Consider the following 15226-nt stretch of genomic DNA (forward strand, 5'->3'; position numbering starts at 1 on the left):
AGCCTGGATCTCAGCTTCCCTGGTGGCTCAGATGGTAAAGAGTCTGCCTGCAGTGTGGGAGACCTGGGTTCAATTCCTGGGTCTGGAAAATCCCCTGGAGAAGGAAATGACAACCCACTCCAGTATTCTTGCCTGGAAAATGCTATGGGAAGAGGAGCCTGGCAGGCTGCAATCTATGGGGTTGCAAAGAGTTGGACAAGACTGAGTGACTTCACTCTCTCAGAGACTTCAGAGTACTTGGGTTATAGCAAGGTTATTTCTCCAGTCTTTCCATTTTATACTATTGTGCTGAGTGACTTACATTGCATTTTCTTTTCCTTTTAATCAAGGCTGATTCCAAATACTTTGGAGCTTATTTTCATAGTGTTCAACAAGACAGACGTAACATTCAGTTTTGTAGAGCTCTTACTTTAGCTGGGAAAAGAGATTGTAAGTGAATGATTACATAAATACTTTCTATTGTGATAAGAGCTGAGAAGAACAGGATGCTTTAACATTGTGTTGTTTTGTTGTTGTTCAGTCGGAAATCATGTCCAGCTCTGCGACCTCATGGACTGCAGCACGGCAGACTTCCTTGTCCTTCACCATCTCCCAGAGTTTGCTCAAACTCATGTCCATTGAGTCTGTGATGCCATGTAACCATCTCATCCTCTGTCATCCCCTTCTCCTCCTGCCTTCAGTATTTCCCAGCATCAGGGTCTTTTCCAGTGAGTTGGCTCTTCACATGGCCAAAGGGAGGCCAAAGCTTTGGAGCTTCAGCTTCAGTATCAGTCCTTCCAATGAACATTTAGGACTGATTTCCTTTAAGATTGACTGGTTTGATCTTGCAGTCCAAGGGATTCTTAAGAGTCTTCTCCAGCACAGTTCAGAAGCATCAGCTCTTCAGTGCTCAGCCTTCTTTATGGTCCATCTCTTGCATCCATAAATGACTACTGGAAAAACCACAGCTTTGACTATACTGACCTTTGTCAGCAAAGTGATGTCTCTATTCTTTAATATGCTGTCTAGTTTTATCATAGCTTTTCTTCCAAGAAGCAAGTGTCTTTTAATTTCATGGCTTCAGTCACCATCTGCAGTGATTTTGGAGCCCAAGAAAATGAAGTCTGTCACTGTTTCCAGTTTTCCCCCATCTATTTGCCATGAAGTGATAGGACTGGATCCCATAATCTTAGTTTTTTTAATAACAAGCTGGAATCAAGATTGCCGGGAGAAATACCAGTAACTTCAGATGTACAGATGACATCACCCTAATGGCAGAAAGTGAAGAGGACTAAAGAACCTCTTGATGAAGGTAAAAGAGGAGAGTGAAAAAACTGGCCTAAAAAATTGTGTTAGAGTCCTCATCTACTTTTGAGAGATAGGAAAGATTTTCTTGAGAACTTGATTTTAAGCTAAGATCTGAACAGTATGTAAAAGTCAACTAGGCAGTGCAGTATGTGTGTTATTTAACAGAGCCTAGAGCCCCTTTTTGGCCTTTGCTGATGGCTCAGCAGGTCAGGAATCTGCCTGCAATTCAGGAGACACAGGAGATGCTGGTTGGATCCCTGGGTCGGGAAGATCCCCTGGAGGAGGAAAATGGCAATCTAGTCCAGTATTCTTGACTGAAAAAAAATCCAATGGACAGAGGAGCCTGGCAGGCTGTAGGGTCACAGAGTTGGACACAACTGAGTGACTAATGTAGAACCCCTTTGTAGTATGTGATTATGCTTAATTTTAAGAAGTGAATTTAATGAGTGGATATTTAGGTCAGCAGCCCAGAACTGTCCAGTGTGACCATATAAAACTAGTCTTGTATTCTTTAATCACTCTGTTGCTGTTAATTATGCCTCTCCCTCTTTTTTCTTTTCAAAAAACAGATACAGTTGCTCATTTGTTCTTCACATATATTTTTTTGTGGTTACAGTTTCAGATTGTGTCATTTTCTACAGAAGATTGTACATACAGAAACTCAAAGGGGAACTGTTACAATATTGTGATGGTATTTTATGTGGAAAAAGCTTTTTTTATCCTAGGATATCGTGTTTACTTTAATGTTGTTGCTTCTGAGACATGCCAAACCAGAAATTAGAGGATTTTTGCATTTTGGTTTTACTTACTAAAATTTAAAAATTCAAATTAATTTATGTTTAGGGTGAAAAGTCAAATAGTAGAGGATGATGAAATCTCTTCCCTGCCTGCAGCTCTTTGTAGTTTCTTCTGTATCTTTCCAGAAATCTTGATTGCCTACATATATTATACAGATAATCTTTTTCTCTTCTTTAGGGGGAGGGGAAGTTTGTCGGAAATAGCTTTTAAAAATATTTTGTTGATATACAGTTGACTTGCGATGTTGTGTTTCTTCTTATTTAAAAAATTCAGTTATACTTTACATAATTTTTTATACCTTTCTTTCAGTTGACAGATCATGAGCAGACAGTAGTGGTTTACAAATAAAATAAAAGTCCTGTTTATTTAAAAGACAATTGTGTCTTGATAAAATATCTGTTGATTCTTGGCTTTAAGCGTTTGTTTTGCAGACTCCTTCAGGTCAAGGAGACTCTGAAGCCCATGGTGTTACTTGTGGAGCACCATGAAATAATGATATTCTCTCATATGAGCAAGAAAGGTTTTGACCAGCAGAAATATGCCTGTATTATATTATGAAATATAAAACTGCAACCAAACTTCTGTATTTTCAAAAGAAGAAGCTAAAAATTAGGCATGCTGCTGCTGCTAAGTCGCTTCAGTGGTGTCCGACTCTGTGCAACCCCATAGACAGAAGCCCACCAGGCTCCACCGTCCCTGGGATTCTCTAGGCAAGAACACTGGAGTGGGTTGCCATTTCTTTCTCCAATGCATGAAAGTGAGAAGTGAAAGTGAAGTCGCTCAGTCGTATCCGACACTTAGCAACCCCATGGACTACAACCCACCAGGCTCCTCCATCCATGGGATTTTCCAGGCAAGAGTAGTGGAGTGGGGTGCCATTGCTTATTTTCCCATTAATATTTACTTGTTGCTTATGCACTCTTTTCTAATAATTTGCATCATTTCCTGATCACTGCTTTATTGTAGGTTCTCTCTCATTAACGGAAAGGTATGCAGACACTGCAGAAGTTTAGTGGGAAAAATTTGGTGGGGAAATAAACCTAAAATTAAGAAGATTCTGTTAATTTGTTTAATGGTGCATGTGTGCATGAGGAAGACTGCTGAAATTCACTTTTATTGGTACAAAAATCTAGTTCCATTTGCTAAGCATCAGTGTCTTGTGTGACTGTTTTCTGAGCTACTGGTTTTAACACTTGGGTTGTTTGTAGAAATTTCTTAGCACCGGCTATTATCTTACCCCTAGGAGTATAGAAACAGCAGCTTACTTTCTTCTTGGGTGACTAAACTCAGTAGCTTGACTCTACAGCTACAGATTGATTTTATTGTAACCCTTATCTGTTTGCTTCTCTAAGTCAGGTGTTGGATAAGGCAACATTGACTGACAGAGATTACCAGAGTTTTTTCCCTAGAGTCCTGTTACCTTACTTAGGGTTAAAAGAAACTCTTATCATCTCCTACTTTTGTAGGAAGGACAAGAATCCCATTAGATGTTGGTTGACTGACCGTGCTATTTTTTTGAGAATGAAAGAAGTGAAGAAAAGTCTAAAATGAGTGGGGCACTGGCGCAACAGGCATAAAGTGTCCTGGGGAAAACAGCTGTGTGATCATCCTAGTTATACAACAGTCTTGCCAGATAGTCATTCAAAATCTGCCTGAAAGGATTTGTTGCCCCACAGAAAAGCGAGTATTCTAAAAGTTAAAAGGTACTAACTAAAAAATTTTTTAAATTTTAAATTGAGCTAAAGTTTGTCTCATTGCAACTACTAACTCTTCTTTCCAGCTTTTGTCCTCTGGTACTAAACGTAGTCAGTATATAGCAGTATACAAAATGTATTAGCGCTTTAGAAATTAAAAAAAAAAAAAGTCACCCCTTACCCCCCTGCCCTGCAATCTTACAGTTCTTCCCTGTAATTCAGTTTCTGTGCTAGAGAAAAAAAATAAAAGACCCTGCTGCTGACTAACCCACCAGGCCCTGGTAGTGGGTAGAGTTCACTAAACAACATTTTATAGCACATCCATAATTGTTATCTTAGTATGTTTAGAAAACTTTCAGTGAGATCTCTAGCTTCTCAAAAGCAGACTTTCCAGTTATTATCTTAATGTTTTATCACCTTAAGATAGAATGAAGGAATATGTATAGGAGGCATGCCAATTCCAATTAAAGAAACAGTAGTTTATACACAGGAAGGCTAGACCTCCAGCTAGCTGATCATAATGCTTACAGTTTCCTCATCATTAAAAATACTTAATGTACATGTATAATAACTAGCTACAGATATAATCTTCAGACTAAAAAATTGTGTTTTCCTATACAGCTTTTCATCACTGTGGTCACTGGGTTAAAGATACTTTAATTTTCATGTACTATTGCCCATATTTTTTTTTTTCCAGGAGGCCCATAAATAGGACAAGCTAGGAGGATAACTTTTGAGGTGATGTGTGGATGGGACACAGAGCCTGGTTCATTACTGTGTATATGTGGGTCCCATTCCACTCTTCCCCTCTTTTTCTGCTGTTTAGGAAGTTGATACAGAATGTAAAATAGAACCATTGAACAGCATAACAGCATGATTAGGGAAAAATTTCTACAAATGTCATTGTCTGATTTGATAAACATATTACTTAATTTGAATCCTTGTGTGAATTTAGAGGAAAGGCAGTCAGGTGTCGAAAAAATTAAACAGTAGTCCATCTGAGAAAGGAGTGGAGATTCTTCTTGGAGCCAGTCTGAGGATTGGAACTCAGAAGACAGCCTTTCAGAAAGTTGATTGCTGTTAAAAGTAAAAGCACAAATGTGTAAGTTTTTGAGACAAAAAGTTAAGACATCAAAGTAACTGGGCTGGGAAGATGCCCTGGAGGAGAAGAAATGGCAGCCCACTCTGGTATTCTTGTCTGGAAAATCGCATGGACAGAGGAGCCTGGCAGGCAACAGTCCATGGGATCTTGAAAGAGTCGGACATGACTTAGTGATTAAACAACATATTGACACTTTACATGGTCCAACAGGGTAAGTAGTGGGATCACTGTGACTCCTTTCAGGACCGAGAAAGCAGTGTTACCTACCTCCTGAGGAGTTACCAGATGGAAATTGCTTTTTTGGGGGTGAGCAGGCATTCCTGTGTCTTCTAAGGAGATCTAGTCTGCTGCTGCTGCTAAGTTGCTTCAGTCGTATCCGACTCTGTGCGACCCCGTAGACCAGCAGCCCACCAGGCTCCCCCGTCCCTGGGATTCTCCAGGCAAGAACACTGGAGTGGGTTGCCATTTCCTTCTCCAATGCATGAAAGTGAAAAGTGAAAGTGAAGTTGCTCAGTCATGTCTGACTCTTAGCGACCCCATGGACTGCAGCCTTCCAGGCTCCTCCGTCCATGAGATTTTCCAGGCGGAAGTACTGGAGTGGGTTGCCAATGCCTTCTCCAGTTATTTGTTTAGTAACACTAATTTCTACATATACTAAATATACTCATATAGGCTAAATTACTAAATATAGGCTATTTCTAAGTATATATCTGTACTTTGTTTGCCTTGACTTGTTCATCTGACATTTTTGCTCTTAAAAATGTGGTCAAAGGTGAATAAATACATCAGGAGCTCTCCTGAGTGCCTTGTAATGGGAAACATAGAATATGCTTTATGACTCTAGAGCAGAGTGTTGCTGGTCAAGAGGTTGCTCATTTAGTGCCTACTCTGAAAAGCCCTGCAAGTAAATAAATGAAAAAGCTCATGCAGAGTTGACTTTGTGCTTATTTGAATTCACTTTCTGTGAGTGAATTTTGTTACATAAATTTTGATGCTGTTGACTGAAGAAAAACACATAACCTAAAAATTGCAAGTTATGTTTTATTTGGGGACCTTACTGAGGACTGTAGCCCAGGAGACAACCTCTCAGGTAGGTCTGAGGAACTGTTCTGAAGAGGTTAGGGAGAAGCCAGGATTTGTAGGAGTTTTTTTCTGGGGGAAGGCCAGGGGAGTAGTAGAACATGAGAAGAATACTGTTAATCACGAAAAACAGACGTCTGAAACGAATGATTTTTGTTCTTTTCTGTGTGTGCACATGTGCTCAGTTGCTCATTTATGGCTGATTCTTTGTGATTGGATGGACTGTAGTCTGCCAGGCTCTTCTGTCTCTGAGCTTTTCCAGGCAAGAATACTGGAGTGGGTTGCTATTTCTTCCTCCAGGGGATCTTCCTGACCCAGGGATCGAACCAGTTCCTCCTGTGTCTCCTGCATTGGCAGGTGGATTCTTCAGCACTGTGCCACCTGGGAAGCCTTTTGTGCAGAGGATGTTAAAGTCTGGGCTTATTGAAATTATTCTTCACATGTGCTTCTTAACTACCTAGGGTCTGTATCCTCTCTTTCACCATCCTGAGTTCCTCTCAGGGTACAGTGAATGTGGTTGGTGGTGTTGGTTGGTAGTTTGATGGTGGACAACCTTCATTGTTTGCTGAATGACAGGCAACATTTTTCCACAGTGTTATGAAAAAGGTTGTCTTCTTGAGATGATTTTAGGTTGATTTGTTAAAAATTATAATATATTTATGAACTTAAAAAAGTGTTTTGCTAGTTTAATCTCTTACCGCAAGACATATCCAAACAGCAATGAAGTAAATTGACCTGTTTTACTTCACATATTTTAAAAAATTCTTCAGTGACTACTTATTAGACTGAAGCACTGCATAATTTCTGTTTTTGAGTTTATAAAATAAAATATATTAAATAAACGAGAAGAAGAGTAGAACTAGTATTTGCTAAATGCCTTTTGTGTGTTTGGCATTATGCTAGTTGATTTTCAAATACTACTTTACAGTCTGTGAGGATTGTGATTTCATTTAGAATTTACATGTGGAGTCACTAAGGTACAGAGAAAGTAAGTTTAGTGAAGCTTATAGAAAGTGGAGTAATAATTTTCGTGTTCTGAAATTAAAAATGCATTGTATCACAGCATGCAGATTTATTCTCTTGACATTTTTTTTTTTTTTTTTTTTACTATAAAGTAGGAGATGTGCAGCCACATTGCTTGGATTTGATTCATGGTTTAGCCTTCCTACCTATTGTGATGTTTGGCAGATTACTCTAAGTCTTCATGTCCAGAGTGGTTTTGGTTTGGTTGGTTTGGTGTTTTTTTTTTTTCCTTTTTTCTTTTAGCCTGTCAAATGGGGACAATAGTCTAACAGTCTCTTGTTTGTTGTGAGGATTAAATGAGTTAAACCATAAAGATCTCAGTATATTATCTAGTGTAAATTGGTTGTAATGAAGAACATTTTTCAAAGTTTTATATGCACAGTGACTTATTTTGCTTTATAAGTAATTCTTTTGGTACTTAGGAAAGCCTCAGAGTATTCCACATTTTTAGAATGTTTATAAATTGTTATTATATTTCATTAATTCATTTTACATAAGATACTAGTATAATAGATATGGTGTTGTGGTTGTATTAGGAGTTTTACTTTTCTTTGCTGTATACAGTGATTAATACAGATTGAGCAAACTTGAATCTGTTTGTTATCATTACCTTTTTTCCTATAAATTCCTAAAAATTTGACCTTTATTTGTATTATAAATTATAAAAATTCTAAACTTAATGACTGTGTCTCTCAGAAATTTTATTCATCTTTTTAAATGCTACTTTAGCTTGTTTTTAGCTAAAAAAGAAAAGAAAAACGATTCTTTGCCTGAAATAATCTTTAAAAATTAAAAAAAAGTGTGCTTCACATTAATGTTTTCGTTTTCCTTTATTCTCTCAGCTTCACAATGAAGAGGATAATTCAGAATCATCTGCTGTAGAGCAGCCATCTACTTCAAACCCAACACCACACACCGTGCAGGCTGCTCCTTCAGCATCTGGACATGAGACTGAGTCTTCTCCTCCCCCTTACAGTAGTATTACCGTGGAAGTACCTACAACTTCAGGTATTGTTGCTCTTAGTATGGAACTACTAGTAATGTTTTTAAGAACTCATTTTTTACCAGTATGGTTTTGTATAATTATCAAGTCTGTTAATGGGCTTCTCTAGTTTTATGATTTTTTAAAGCAGATTTTCCTAAAGGTAGTTTATAAAATAATTTACTCTGTGCCTTATGTGTCTCACTGTTTTAAAAATTAATTTAAAAATGTAGCTTGTCAAGCTTTCTTATGCTTGCTAGAATCCATTTCCAGTGGACTAACCTATATAACTTTTGGAAGAAATATACATACCTGTAGATTCATGCACACATATAATGCCTACGGACATGCATGTATTAACATACCCATACCTGTGTGTGTTTACTTGTATAGTCATAAAACCAGGTATTATTCATGATGAATGTGAGTGGGAATGTGGTTAGCATATGTCAATGGAGGTGAAGGGTATACATAATGTTTCCCCCCTGCACATGGTAATATTTCTTGAATACAAGGCAGTGATTCCCACTTGCTACTGTTTATCTCATCCTTTCAGGTCATTCTCAAGAATACCCTCATCTGTTTCTCTGGCCACAGTTTATATTTTCCCAGTAATGCTAAGTTAATCATTCTGTGATGGAAGATGAGTGAAAGTCCCTTTGCTAAATGCCCCTCTGTTGTAGCTACTATTTGTTTAACAGACTACCTCAAACCTGATGGAGTAAAATAACAATCATTATTATCAATTCTCAGAATTTGGAGGGTGAACTTGGCTCCATGATGAAGTTCTTTGCTAGAGTCTCCTATGATTGTTGTCCGACGGAGGCAATTGCAGGCTTCCTTATTCACACATTTACTGGTTGAGGCAGGCTTCAGCTGGGGCCTCAGCTGAGGCTGTTGGCCAGAACAGCTATTGGTGGCCTCGTCTTGTGGTCTGGGCTCCTCTCTGAATGCAGGCTGGCTTCTAAGAACAAGCATTCTGAGAGAAAGCCAGATGGAACGGGTTACGTTGCCTCAAAAGTCACAGTGCAGGTTGTTAGAAGTGAGTCAGTCAGTTTAGTCTGTTTTCAGGATTATTGAAGAATTAGTCTCCGCCTCTTCATGGGAAGTGTTTCAAAGAGGAGACTGTGGTTTAAACCACCACAGCTATATACAGCCTCAGCCTCTTGGCCACCAGGCCTGCTTCTTTGACAGTCTTCCCTATTTCAGTAAATGGCTCCAGCAGGCCAGAAACTGGGGAGTCAGCCTTTTGGTATCTTATTATAAAATCATGTGGTTTTCTCCTTCAGTTTTTGTTGTCATGAAATATTTTATTAACATATTTCTTCTTGAAGCTAATCCATCCCTATATGCTTGGACTTTTTGTCATCATGTTCCAGTGTTTCCTGGATTTGAACTCATTAATATTTTAGTGTTTTTGCAGCTTTTTGCATGTGATCTGTAACTTTATGTACTGTCTTTTTGGTATGGAAAAAGCAGACTTTTGGAAAGCAAAGTTGAAAGCAAAATTTTATGAAAGCAACATAAAATGAATTGAGAAGCTTCTCATTTTTCTATGATGTATAGTAGTTTTGATAAAGTAGCATGATATTTTTAAAGGTTAGGTGAATTTCAACTGTGAAACAAGTGAAGCCTGGTACTTAGATGTTCAGTTATTCTCACCATCTGTTTTGTGATTCCTGGTCTTTAAAATTTTTTCACCTGTGCTAAAAGGCCATCCCTGACTAATTGAGAGTAAAAACTGAATAATTCTAGAATTTTGGGTCTCTGCTTAATGAAAGCTATTATACTATTTTTCTTTAGCTTTTTGGTCAATGTTATATTTTAGGTATGGACAGTGCCTGTTTTCTGTGGAGATTATGTTCTTCAGTAGGTCACTTTATGACTGTTTTTATAGATCTGAGCAACATCAGTTATAAAAGGTGACATTTGTATATAATGCTTCACTTTTTATGGAGTCCTCTAGAATACTGTTCTATTTTATCCCATAATAGCAAGTAATAGCATTGCTGGGTCAGCTTCATCGATGAGAACGTAGAACTTCATAGGACTTAAGTGATGTGCTTGAGGTTACACAACTTCCAAGAAGGAGGGCTACGGTTGGAACTCCCCAGACTTAACATTCTGTGGTTGAGAACCAACCTCTGCCTTAAAGAAGAGAAGAATAGGAAGTAAAATTGACAAGTGAAAATTAAAGATGCTTCTCCCAACTTTTACCTGTTATTGTCAGAGGTATTTTTTCTATCGTGGATATTAAAACTTTTTAAAAACTTACATATATTTTTTTTTAATTAGAGAATAATTGCTTTACAATGCTACATATCTAGTTTTAAGGTAAAGGATCTCGTTACCTTGGATAATATATGCCAGTGTTCCAGGTTTTTAAATAAATATTTATTTATCTTATTTTTGACTGTGCTGAATCTTCATTGCTGCATGGGGGTTTTCTCTAGTTGCAGTGAGCAGGGGCTACTCTTCAGTGCGGTGTGTGGGCTTCTCATTGTCGTGTCGTCTCTTGTTGCAGAGCAAGCTCTAGGGTGCTTGGGCTTCAGTAGTTGTGGTACACAGGCTTAGTTGGCCCGAGGCATGTCGGATCTTTCTGGACCAGAGTTTGAACTTGTGTCCTCTGCAGTGCAAGGTGGATTCTTAACCACTAGACCACCAGGGAAGCCACCATTGTTTCAGTTTTAAAAGTTTATAATTTTAATGTTATTGCCTTAAACTTGATAATCATTGTTTTTTCTGAAGTTTTACTTCCACTTTAGTCTTCAGAACTAAAGAAATCTGTTTACTTGACTGTGCGCAGTGTTTTTATATCCTAGTAATAAGTCTCTTCTAAGAATTTGTGACTCTTGTGCCTTTTGTTGGATAATATTCAGTATTATGCTGCTACTCACCACTTCCTGTTATTAAGTTAAAAATTGCCTAACTTCAGACCCTTAGCTCTTATTGATAGCATTAAAAATACTTATTTTTAAAACCTATAGACATTAAACACAATAGGAAGAATTTTGCTGGAGTGTAGTGTGTTTTCATGTTGAAAATGCAAGAAAGTCTGATAAAGATAGGTAAAATTATAAACAATATAGAAAATGTGAAAATGCTATCATTATAATGGAGGAAATCACAGAAGTAGTGTTAAACACTGTGGTATGTACTACTTTTAGAATCTGCCTATTATTTATGTCAGGAATTCTAGCACATCCTAGTCGACTGATTAACGTATGTGTATGATTTTACTTACACGAAAGTTGGCAATAAATGTTGCAGCTTAAAAAAAATAGTTTGTTGTAGTATACTTCTGGAGATCATATTTCAAAAATAGCTTAAAAATTGGGGAAGGACAAACTCTTCCAAAAAAAGAAAACCTAAGGAGCTAGGTAGATGCAGGGAAAATGGGAGAAGGGATAAGAGTGAAAAAAGAGTTAAAAAGCATTAATCTTTTAGCAAAGAGAAATACTGAGTTTGCTTAGGAGTTGCTAAAATTGACCCATGTAGAAAAATTAACGTCATGTATTAGCAGAACAAAGTTTTTGGAGTCCGGAAATTTCTGGGTTCTGCCACTTCTTGATTGTGTGATCCTGGGCAAATCACCTAACTTTTCTGAACCTCAGAGTTGCTGAGGTTAATGTATTTAGAAGTGGTATAGGAGGTGGCTAGTGCTATTTCAGTGTATATGTGTTTTTTTTTTTTTTTTTTAACTATCATTCGTGCTGTTTTTACTTTTTTTGACTGTGAGATGAGGGGCAGATAAATTCTCTGAGCACAGCAAGTGGGCACACAGAGCATGTTCACATACGGTGAGTTTCTTACCTCTTTTGTGTTGCACACATTTTCAGAGTCTCCTTCTTGATGCTCTTGTTTTGTGTATCAGTCTCTGGATGATATTTATCAGTCCTTTCTCAATAAATCCAGGACTCCAAGAATATGATGTAGTAATAATTTATATGTTATACAGCTTATAATGTAGGACTACAAATAGCAGTGATCATCCTCTGGCATTCTGTAACTTGTTAAATTGTATTATGGTTATAAAAATGTCATTAGTTTGTTTTAATGGTTATCTTTTTTTAAAACCCTTTCCTTCAGATACAGAAGTTTACAGTGAGTTTTATCCTGTGCCGCCTCCTTACAGTGTTGCTACCTCTCTTCCCACGTACGATGAAGCTGAGAAAGCCAAAGCTGCTGCCTTGGCAGCTGCAGCAGCAGAAACATCTCAAAGAGTAAGACAGTGTTATCATTTCCTTTTGAGAATAATATCCAAGATAGTTCTCTGTGTCCTTTTTTTTTTTTTTTTTTTTTAGTATTTTCTGTACTGCTGCTCATTTGTGTCATCGTGTTTTGGCACTCTCTGAGTGAAATAATACCTTCTGCATTCCTTGACCCACCTCATTTCTGTTTCTTTTGGTCTTTTCCTGCACCCTGTCTCAGACTGTGGTCATCTAGGTGTTCTTTTTACCACTAATGTATCATTTTCTAAACTTGATTTCAGGCATCTCCTGCACTAAGACTCATCCCTCCCACCCTTCCCCCTGCCATCCCTCTGACTTCCTCATGCAAATTACCCCCACCCTGTTGACCTCTTCACTGTTAATGAAGTGTCTTTAGTGTCTTTACTTCCTTTCCTATGTAGTTTAGATTCTGTGGTCCATAACTATAATTATAAATCATTATTTTCTATTCATTTTAATAAATTAGCACAGCCAGTCCAGTGACTCTATGAGTGAACTCACAGTAGGTTAAAACACTCACAGGCAAGTCTGGGTTGGTCTCTTGTGGGCTTACTGCTCCTTTCTCCTGGGTCCTGGTGTGCATAAGGTTTTGTTTGTGCCTTCTAAGAGTCTGTTTCCCCAGTCCTGTGTAAGTTCTGGCAGCTCTGTGGTGGGGTTAATGGCAACCTCCTCCAAAAGGGTTTTGCCATACCCAGGTTTGCTACACCCAGAGCTCCTGCCCCTGCAGCAGGCCACTGCTGGCCCCGTACCTCCGCAGGAGACACTCAAACACTCAAAAGCAGGTCTGGCTCAGTCTCTGTGGGGTCTTCTGGTGAGGACAAGGTTTTGTTTGAGCCCTCCGAGCGTCTCTGGCAGGCATGGGTTTGATTCTAAACATGATTTTGCCCCTCCTACTATCTTGCTGGGGCTTCTCCTGTGCCCTTTGACATGAAGTATCTCTTTTTAGTGTCTGAGGAGGCCTTACAAATGGTTGTCTAAGGAGGCCTTACAAATAGCTGAGAAAAGAAGAGAAGCTAAAGACAAAGGAGAAAAAGAAAGATATACCCATTTGAATGCAGAGTTCCAAAGAATAGCAAGGAGAGATAAGAAAGCCTTCCTCCGTGGTCAATGCAAAGAAATAGAGGAAAACAATAGAAAGGGAAAGACCAGAGATCTCTTCAAGAAAATTAGAGATACCAAGGGGACATTTCATGCAAAGATGGGCACAATAAAGGAAAGAAATGGTGTGAACCTAACAGAAGCAGAGATATTAAGAAGAGGTGGCAAGAATACACAGAAGAACTATACAAAAAAGATCTTGACCCAGATAACCACAATGGTGTGATAACTCACCTAGAGCCAGAGCCAGACATCCTGAAATGTGAAGTCAAGTGGGCCTTAGGAAGCATCACTAGGAACAAAGCTAGTGTAGGTGATGGAATTCCAGTTGAGCTATTTCAAATCCTAAAAGATGATGCTGTGAAAGCACTGCGCTCAGTATGCCAGCAAATTTGAAGAACTCAGAAGTGGCCACAGGACTGGAAAAGGTCAGTTTTCATTCCAATCCCAAAGAAAGGCAATGCCAAAGAATGTTCAAACTACTGCACAGTTGCACTCATCTCACATGCTAGCAAAGTTATGCTCAAAATTCTCCAAGCCAGGCTTCAAGAATACATGAACTGTGAACTTGCAGATGTTCAAACTGGATTTAGAAAAGGCAGAGGAACCAGAGATGAAATTGCCAACATCCGTTGGATCATCGAAATAACAAGAGAGTTCCAGAAAAACATCTACTTCTGCTTTATTGACAATGCCAAAGCCTTTGACTGTGTGGATCACAACAGACTATGGAAAATTCTTCAAGAGATGGGAATACCAGATCTTACCTGCCCCCGAGACATGTGTATGCAGGTCAAGAAGCAACAGTTAGAACTGGACATGGAAAAACAGACTGGTTCCAAATCAGAAAAGGAGTACATTAAGTCTGTATGTTGTCACCCTGCTTATTTAACTTACGTGCAGAGTACATCATGAGAAACGCTGGGCTGGAAGAAGCACAAGCTGGAATCAAGATTGCTGGGAGAAATATCAATAACCTCAGATATGCAGATGACACCACCCTTATGGCAGAAGATGAAGAAAAGGTAAAGAGACTCTTGATGAAAGTGAAAGAAAAGAGTGAAAAAGTTGGCTTAAAACTCGACATTCAGAAAACGAAGATCATGGCATCCGGTCCCATCACTTCATGGCAAATAGATGGGGAAACAATGGAAATAGTGAGAGACTTTATTTTTTTTTTGGCTCTAAAATCACTGCAGATGGTGACTGCAGCCGTGAAATTAAAAGACACTTGCTCCTTGGAAGAAAACCTATGATAAACCTAGACAGCATATTGAAGAACAGAGATACCACTTTGCCAACAAAAGTCTGTCTAGTCAAAGCTGTGGTTTTTCCAGTAGTCACTTACGGATGTTGAGAGTTGGACCATAAAGAAAGCTGAGCGCCAAAGAATTGATTCTTTCGAACTGTGGTGCTAGAGAAGACGCTTGAGAGTCCCTTGGACAGCAAGGAGACCCATCCAGTCAATCCTAAAGGAAATCAGTCCTGAATATTCATTGGAAGGACTGATGCTGAAGCTGAAACTCCAGTACTTTGGCCACCTGATGTGAAGAACTTACTGATTTGAAAAGACCCTGATGCTGGGAAAAATTGAAGGCAAGAGGAGAAGGGGACGATAGAGGATGAGATGGTTGGATGGCATCACCGACTCAATGGACATGAGTTTGAGTAAGCTCTGGGAGTTGGTGATGGACCAGGGAAGCCTGGTGTGCTGCAGTCCATGGGATTGAAAAGAATTGGACACAACTGAGCGATTGACCTGAACTGAACTGAACTGAGGTTAAAACACAAAGAAAGAATTTACCAGGCCTACAAACTTATGTTTGTCAACTCACTTTTTTTTTTTTTTTTCCTGTCCTTTGAACACATGCCACCCCAGAATTTGGGAATGATGCTCAAAGATTCCAGCACCCTTTCTCCCCCATCTTCC

General features: G+C 38.7%; 1 protein-coding gene across 1 annotated transcript in view; it reads left to right on the forward strand.

Moving 5' to 3' along the window:
• The window catches only part of NDFIP2 (Nedd4 family interacting protein 2), a 71496-nt gene that overhangs the window by 28449 nt on the left and 27821 nt on the right, over nt 1-15226 (forward strand). The window contains exons 2-3 of the mRNA XM_070380647.1: nt 7827-7992; nt 12056-12189. Coding sequence (XP_070236748.1) covers nt 7827-7992; nt 12056-12189 — 300 coding nt within the window. The remainder of the gene's footprint in view (nt 1-7826; nt 7993-12055; nt 12190-15226) is intronic.

The sequence above is a fragment of the Bos mutus genome, chromosome 12 (genome assembly GCF_027580195.1).
Source record: "Bos mutus isolate GX-2022 chromosome 12, NWIPB_WYAK_1.1, whole genome shotgun sequence".
NCBI classification, from domain to species: domain Eukaryota; kingdom Metazoa; phylum Chordata; class Mammalia; order Artiodactyla; family Bovidae; genus Bos; species Bos mutus.